Source organism: Actinia tenebrosa, unplaced genomic scaffold (genome assembly GCF_029948245.1).
Source record: "Actinia tenebrosa isolate PJP-AT-01 unplaced genomic scaffold, QUT_ActTen_1.0 PGA_scaffold9__36_contigs__length_13948895, whole genome shotgun sequence".
Taxonomy (NCBI): domain Eukaryota; kingdom Metazoa; phylum Cnidaria; class Anthozoa; order Actiniaria; family Actiniidae; genus Actinia; species Actinia tenebrosa.
This window is the reverse complement of record NW_028292586.1, coordinates 12591781-12600530: the sequence shown is the minus strand read 5'-3', so window position 1 is coordinate 12600530 and position 8750 is coordinate 12591781. Positions and strand designations below refer to the sequence as shown.

Genomic DNA, 8750 nt, shown 5'->3' with positions numbered 1-8750 from the left:
TCGCTTTCACTCATGAAGAGAATCTACCGGTGAATAGACTGTTTTCTTAAGGTTACGTGCGCATCCAAATTTAAGGAACTCGACGGGCCACGATACCAGAACAGGAGCTACATAATAAGAATTATCATACATATATCTATTAGATTATTTTTCAATTTATCAAATCTATTATTTTCCTCTTTAAATATGAAACTGGCTTCTCAATTTTACTGAATTTGCGTTTTTCAGTTTTGTGGCCCGTCAAGTTGGATGCGCACGCCACCTTGAGAAAATGTTCTATACAGCCGACTCTTAGTCGTCATTCACCATCAACCTTCGATACACCGATCCCGCATTCATTGTACTAACTCCCTAGTTACTGTTGCTACGTCGGACAAGCTAAAATGTGTGTTTTTAATATGCAGCGTGGAACAGACACCGATTGCTGAAAACTTTAGTGCCTAGCTGTCTTAGAATCAATGGATTCTAAAGATACATTAAGAAAATAATCTATAACAACTACTGAAAAGATCTTATGAATTCGAGTTTGTTGGTCGGACATTCTGTACTCCATTTGGGAAACTACCCATTGTTTGGTCTTTTGATTAAACTGCAGATATTTCAATAAAAGAGATTAAAAAAAGAAAGCATGCACAGATGGAAGATGTTTCCGAAACAAAAACATTTCAGCTCGAGCTAATTTAAAAAATATTCTCAAATGCAGAGATATATAATATCTAACTATGTAAAAGCAATCGTTTAAAATAAAAATTTCATAGTAAAAAAAAAAAAAAAAGACTTGCGCTGACTTGCGCCAATGTTTAATTTTTTTTTCTTTTTATTTATAAGCAAGAGGTGCAAAGTTTGATTCTCAATAACCTCCTTGAAACACTGGTTTCAAGGAGCAACCGTAAAATTAAAAATTTCAATTCAACTCGAAATTAATTTTTTTTTAAATATCGAATGTACCGATATGAAATACTTAAGTTATGAAAGAAATTGAATAAAATACAAATAAATTTCACAGTAAAATAATAACTTGTGTCAACGTTGTTTTCTTTATTGTTTTCTACTACTTTTCGTTTGTCATTTGAGCTGAAATTTGTTTTACAATTGCGTCAACAGACCTTTTTTAATAACGTTATATTCTATCAATTTACCTAGTTTTTTCATCCTGTTGCTTAATAATTATTTTTTTAAGTAAACAAAAGTTATTTGAACAAAAAGAAATTGGATAATTAAAAAAAAAGTAGGAAAATAATCATATTTTCTTCCGGAAAAGCAATCGAAAAAGAGATTAATAAAACTGTGCATTTGTTTACCAACAGTAATACATGACGTAACCCAGATGTCTTTTCTTAGTTTTGATATTTTTCTTTGAATTAAGAATTGATGAATAAATGAGTCTACGGCCACAGCTATAATTAGTGTCACGTTCGCTATCAAGAAGAAAGTATATTTACACATCCTAAGGTGTCCCTCAAGTAGTATCTTGGGGCCTCTTCAATTAACATTTGAGGCCCTCAAATGGCCTCAAATTCTTTCGGAAAGAAAATAAATCATTTTGATTTCGAACGTCAGGTTTTTCTTTTATTTATCTGAAACGTCGTCCAACTACAATTATGATATGTGATGAAATATGGATGGCATTAACATATTAATTCAATCTGAAATTATTACGTGTTCAGTAGGTTCTTATATGTTTTCGGAACGTTTCATCTTCTCGAATACATCTACAGTTCAAATAACCATTCTTTCTTAAAACGCTTGAAAATTGCTTTTCCCCAAGGTTCAATTTTTGGACCTTAATTTTTTCTACAAAATTCAATTACTTTTAGATACACTTAGTTGCAAGAACGTTGTCATACGAAAATAAAACAGTGATTTAGCGGGATAGGAATCATATTAAAAAACAAAAGAAGATCACTAAAGCTGAACTTTTTCTTTTGTCATTTAATGTATTCCTTTCTCACTAAATTAGAAATGTTCTGTTTTCGGACGACAACGTTATTGCAAGTAGGTGTATCTGTTTATATTTATAGTCGTTGTACTACGTGTTACATATTCGCATATTCGCTTAAGTCAGTAAAACTTCAGATAGCCGCTGCTTGCATACTATACGACAGCTTTATCTAACGCCTGTTCTATTTAGATTTTCTTAATCTCTGCATAAACCGACTAGAATGTTTCAAACAGTGATAAGAATTTAGCAAATTTACTTCCTTCCTTGACATTGAATGGTGTGCCGCAGGCCCTATTATTGGACCGTTTCCGATTTATTCATCATTTTGTTTGAATAGCCGTGTAGATTATTTCAAGGAAGAAACCTCCTTCTTCCTGTCATTAGGTACACTGTTAACTAATATAAACTCTACTTCTTAAACAGGGTCTATTTTTGGAACTTTTATCTCTTATATCTTGATCATTTCATATAAGAAAACTTCTTCCTGTTTCGTACCAAATAAATTTCAAAACTGTACAAAGGTGTTCCACAGAGTCTACTTTTGGGACCTTTATCTTATTTGACTAACCGTATAGATTATTATTTCTTTTAAGAAAATCTCCTTCCAGTTATTTCTGTTACCTAATTCACTTTGAAACTGTAAAAGGTATTCCTCAGGTCTATTTTTGGGACCGTTCAACATGAAGCTAACATTTCGCGAACGGCTGTGAAAACATGGATGTGTGTTATTTTGAAACACATAAGATTAATGATAATGCCTGTGTTTACTCATTTGGAACTTTAATTACACTTTTGCACGTTAGTAATTAGATTTCGACTTGTATAAACAAGACATTTCATGATCGATCGAACCACAATGAACGTGTTCGAGTGTAGATAGGCGTTGGTTGCATATCACATCACTGAAATTACAAATCTTTCATCGCACATGAGCAGACTATCAATCAATATTTCATCAAATGGATCGCAATTAAACAATCTCTCGTTAAAGGCGCCTTGCAAAAATACTTTCAATCAAATATCGTTGCTATGGATTTCATTTAATCCCTGTATGTGGGATACAATATCACGTAATTTCAGCGCTTTCATATGGTATATTTCGGGCAATTAAATCAAATCGACACTAAAAAAAGATTTTTAAGCTAAAAGCTTTCTGAAATGTTGTTTTCGACCGATATTTTAACTCTCGAGGAAGATATAATAAATATTTGAAATATTTAAAAAATGCTTTATAACAAGAAAGTCACGAAAAGTTCATCATAAATACTGCATATGATTAAAGTACCGAAAAAGAGTACCGTTTGTTACATAAACAAAACGAAGCCACCTGTTCACCATATCTTCTTTTCCATCGACCCAGTTCAGTTCAAATTCGGAGCGAATGAAACAATAGAGATAAAGTAATGATAAAATACGATCTTTCTTATTGAATTCAAATTCATTCGTTGAACTGAATTCCGAGTATCTGAGTTAGAAAGTCTATCAACCTCTTTGAGAAAATCTGCTTCATTTTTTGGCTCTGATTTCCAAACAAAGCCTTCAATCATGCTGTCATTTTTATCACTTCTCGCGTTTTATTTAATTAGTTATTTCTCTTGCTATCTCAAAAAGAAATATATAGAATATCATTACAGATTTGGAACGGCTGAAAAGGAGAGTAATAACTGAGAATTTCGATGTTATCTTGCTTGATATCGTCGATAATTATTGCAGGGAAAGTTATTGCGAGAAAAGAAAGAGTGAAAGATCTTTTTGTCCATTTTGGTTCATTTGCATAATCCTTCTCGCATGCGATAAAAAAAGCCAGTGAAAAAAAAAACTGAATTGGTCGATAATATGTCAATATAGCTACAAAAACATTCAGCAAGGTCAGTTTAGCGTTATTATCCTGTGACGGCGAACGTCTCTAAATGACGGTATTCACCTGCGGTTTCCCGCCTTTGAACTGAGACAAGCGACGCGTGCGCGCGCTTTTTCACAAGCCCATGCGAACAGTTGGGGGTGATGACCCATCTTTACAGTATACATTAAAGGAGATATTAAAATCCACGACAGAAGCTAACGATTTAACTTGTCTAATTGAACCACGCTTGTCTAATTGACACTCCCCAGGATTTTGTTTTCGTTTGCCCGCAGTGAGCAAAATGTAATGTAAGACTAAGTGCCTTTGGGCAGACGGAAGTTGTAGACTTACTTTAGCCACTGTGGCTTGGAAACATTGTAGCTTAGTATAGCTGACCTTTTACGCGCCTAACATAGGCACCACTGCAACTAAAAAATTCAATTTCAAAAAAAGAAAAGAAAAAATTGACGAACCAATTTGAGATTTGAACTCAGCCATTAAGTTTAATTAATGCAAAGTATAGTCTCGTATTTACAATGAGTTTTATTCATTAGTTTGGTGTTTTGAATACGACGGCACAAATGTGATTACTTCTATGATCGGCTTATAGCCAAAGAAATCCCACCATTTTTAGCGGGGGCTTTCAATTTTGACTGCACGTAAGCACTCTTCAACTTTGGCCTCGGGGGTTTTCGTCCGTGTTCCTAGGAACTGAACCTACTACATCAAGTACGCTATTAGAAATGTTCGTTCATTCAAACGCAAATTAAAAATCACCTAATTAATTACATATTTCCTGTCAACGAGATACCTGACAGCCTTATTACGAAAGACTGTCTGCATCAATCTTTGTTGGATTAATATATACCTTACGGCGCGACATTAGGTGTCATTTTGTCGTGTATGCAGCAGTGGACAAGGTGTTCTGATACTATATAACCAATTCCATTTAAGAAGCTCAAGGCTTTAGACTCAGGACTCAGAACTACACGAAGCTAGCGGTAAAGCATGAATGGGACAGAAAGAAATGACACTTCTACCAACCCAACGGATAGATATTCACTGGTCGTTGGTACAACCATACTTACCATAGACCTGGTATTCGCACTTGTTGGTGTTTTAGGGAACATTCTGGTGTGTGTTGTCATTACCAGACGTGCTAACATGAAGACGAGCATGAACTTGTACCTGCGAAATCTCGCCATCACTGATTTGGGAGTTCTCCTAGTTAACTTTCCATTATCGATCTATTCAATTCGCAGTCCTTCGAAAGGTTGGGTGCTTGGTCGATTCCTGTGTCTATACATTTCCCCGGGGCTGGACGTGTTTTTTGGTGCTTCCATTTGGTCCATCACGGTGATTGCCATTGAGAGGTATAAAAATATCATCAGCCGTAAAGTTTTCGTAAAGAAAGGCGAGTCATTCAAGAGAGTGACGCTCAAGATTGTTCTGATCTGGTTGGTGTCGTTTGCTGTGGTCGCAGCTCCGTTGTATCCCTTGTTCGTTTACAAACGTGCAAACAATTCGGCATATTATGACTGCTACCCAATATGGCCTGCATTTATGAACAACTTTATGTTCAAAGCCTATGCTGTATCCTTGGCAATCTTCTGGTATCTGCTGCCCCTCGGCATCATAACTGTTACATACTGGAAGATCTCCGCTCAACTGCGACAGAGCAACACCTTCCACAAGACTATGCACGGAGAAGAAGCTGCAAAGAGCAAACTCTTCAAGGAAGAAGAAAGGCGACGACTCAAGCAAAACAAGAAAGCACAGAGAATCCTGACACCACTCGTGGTCATCTTTGCTGTTACTATGCTACCATTGAATATGCTTCGTCTGCTCATTGCATTTATGCCAGAATTCAATCTGTTGGAGAAAAATTATTATGTTTTAATTCATGATCTGAGTGTCCTTCTGATCGTTATCAACTCCTCTTTAGATCCTTGCGTGTACTACCTTTGTAGCAAAGAATTCCGGGTTGGAATGAAGGCGTTGTTCTCAAAGAAGGGAAACTTTCTCGAATCTCGAGATACAATGATGCAAACTACTAGCAATAGTCATAAGACGACAACCCGGTCGCTATTAACAGCTGAAGTCGGCACACTAGCTGCAGAATCCTCCATGTAAAGCGAGATCGATTTATGTCAGCGAAGAGGCTAACTTTCACAGCGCACAAACAAAGCTAGCTACCAGCTGTCTTTAAGAAATGCAGAAACACTGAAAAAAACGCTACTGGTGGTAAAAACAGCACTAAATGAAGACAAACTAAAACACTAAAGACATACTAAAAGACTGGTCGAATATATTATCTCGCCATAGGCGAGAACTAGCTTTTATTTAGTTGTAAAAAGGGTACCTTATGTTTCACAGAATATTTTTTACTAGAAAACATATTTCTTCCATCAAAAGTGTTACGGACCGCCATTTAATCCACAAAATCCAAAAAAAAACCTTATCAACTTTATACGGAACGTATATAATCTTCGTATATATGTAACTAGATAGATTATCTTATCTCGAACAATATAATGATGTAAAGAAAGATTAGATTGACACAGGGGAAAAAAAACTAATAAAACTAACATTAATCAGACAAAAAATATTGATGTCATCACAAAATATGTCAGTATCTCAAACATATTGGTTTTGCATTATCGATCAACTGAAATATTAAATTATTTATAGTACCGCTGTATACTATGGTACACTCTAAACTGATGTTATCATAAAGACAACCATAAATAGTCATTAGGAAGAAAAGAAAAATAGAAAAGCGTCTAGTTGTCGGGTAAGGGAAGAGTTTAGTAGAAAGACGATTTTTTTATCATTCTTTTCAAAGACTTTGTTTTGACGGGAACTTGACAAGACGACCTCCTCCATGACAGTGTAAAGAGAATTGTTCATATTGAAGCTGTCGACAGTAATTTGAATTCTGGTCTGTTGGCTTGCAGTCGATTTTCAAGGCATTTAGAGACACTTCTTTATTTTTCTTCCTTCCTTCCTTCCTTCCTTCCTTCCTTCCTTCCTTCCTTCCTTCCTTCCTTCCTTCCTTCCTTCCTTCCTTCCTTTCTTCCTTCCTTCCTTCCTTCCTTTCTATCCTTTCGTTCTACCTTTCTCGCAGTCCATTTTCCCTCTTTCTTAGCATTTTGACTATTTTCCCCCCTTATCTTCTTATCCATAAATACTAAAAGTATCCTCCATTACTTGTCACACTAAACTATAAATAAAGATATTCCACAAGTAGTGCTTGGAAACCTATAGGAGACTTAAGCCACGGCCTTAAAAAGTCTACCTTAACTAACAGGCTAGCCGACATTCTGCATGATGTCATTCTTAAGTTCCATACATGTACAACGAGAAACGCTCCTAATTTCACTTGCTTGCTCGCACAGCTTGTTAACTTTCCAACGAAAAAATACATCTCGATCTTAACATATGTCTGTCAATTTTGTATCGATTTGTCTTTAAACCATAGAGATTTTTCGTGAATTTCAATTACATATTTGAAATTCGCATGTTTGCCACCTGGCGTTGGTTGACAGCTTAGCTTGCAAGGAAACGAATAGGATCATTAGTTTCGTGAAGTTTTTCTATAATGTTATTTTTTCAGTATCTTGGAGGCGCGCAAACACTGTGGTGAAATATTTCATTAGCACCAAACATGACTTAAAAAGGTGACGAATACTTGATGACACGATTTCTTAATGACCATAGTACCAATAAATCAGATAGATGAGGTTTTAAAATCAATCTTTATCATTTACACCTCCGTCATCAGTCAGACGAACTGAGTGTGGGTTTTCTTCTCGTCTCAACTCGTTTCCATCCGAACTTGTTTTCCGTCGTTAATGATACTATAATGTTTTTCTAACGCCTTAAACTGCACATCTAGACGGAGCTCTCGCTTTATCGACTGTTTTTTTTTTCACTTAAAAACATATGAATCTCGTTTTTAACAAGTTTTTTAGACATTGACCATCATTTGAGGAGCGTCTGCCAACATAACTCACTTCGTCGCTCCACGAGTTTCAAGATGATTTTGTCTCAAAAAAAAAAAAAAAAAAAAGAAAAGAAAAAGAAAAAGAAAAAGAAAATTAAATGTTTTCTCTATATGTGCTGCCAGATGGGCACTCTAAAAAACCCCAGAATACCAAGTAATGTTATACAAGATATTGAAGAAGTATTTAATAAAGGGATATTACATGCTTTTAGGAGTCGCGGCAAGTCAGATTGAATGCCATTAAACCCAACTGAAGCGTGATTAAAATCTTTGAACTTTAAAGTTGACTTCAAAGTACCAATACTAATACAAAATCTTTATTCCTCGCTTTTTGGTAAAAGGATTATTTTCTCTGGAAAATTCGATCCAAATGTGGAAAGCAATCCCGGATTAGAAATGAAATTTGAGTCTAATGACTGTACTGATAGTGGACAGCTCTAAGGGGTTTTTGCTTTTTCTCTTCCTAAAATTTAATACGTTCAATTGAAACCACTGTTTTAAGTTACCAGAATGACCTACTTTCTTGATGTTAAAACTAATTAGAGCATTTTTTCCTGATAGTATGACCTGGTAGGAAAATAAAATCCCACCTCAAATGTCTGAGGTTTGCTTTCTTTTCATTTAAGCACTTTATTGAGAATCCCGTATATGATATATTTTTGTCAATAGACCAATTTTAAGACATTCTCTAAGCGACAATTCGTCTGGGATCTGTTTCCCGTTCGTTAACGAAAGAACTAAAAATGTATTTAAGAAAAAAAATTTCAGCCATAATTGATGTCAAAATATCTTCAGTGCAATCAAATCATCCTATGTTGCTCAGATCATTAGTAGAGGAAACGTTTCGGAGACTTATCGCGTCGACAAAACTGATTTTAAGTACACATGAAAGTCTTTATTTTCTCTAGATATTATTTCTTTTATCTCAAATATTCCAAGGTCAAATATACGTATTAGAC

At 35.2% G+C, this 8750-nt stretch overlaps 1 protein-coding gene across 1 annotated transcript; it reads left to right on the top strand.

Moving 5' to 3' along the window:
- Nucleotides 1-4403: 4403 nt before the first annotated feature.
- LOC116291977 (neuromedin-U receptor 2-like) lies at nt 4404-6478 on the top strand. The gene has a single exon (XM_031699211.2). It carries the CDS (start codon nt 4794-4796, stop codon nt 5916-5918), a length of 1125 nt encoding a protein of 374 aa, XP_031555071.1. The 5' UTR covers nt 4404-4793; the 3' UTR covers nt 5919-6478.
- The last annotated feature ends 2272 nt before the right edge of the window (nt 6479-8750 follow it).

Coding starts and splice junctions, on each gene's coding strand:
- LOC116291977 (XM_031699211.2), top strand. CDS start 4,794: ATGAATGGGACAGAAAGAAATGACACTTCTACCAACCCAACGGATAGA.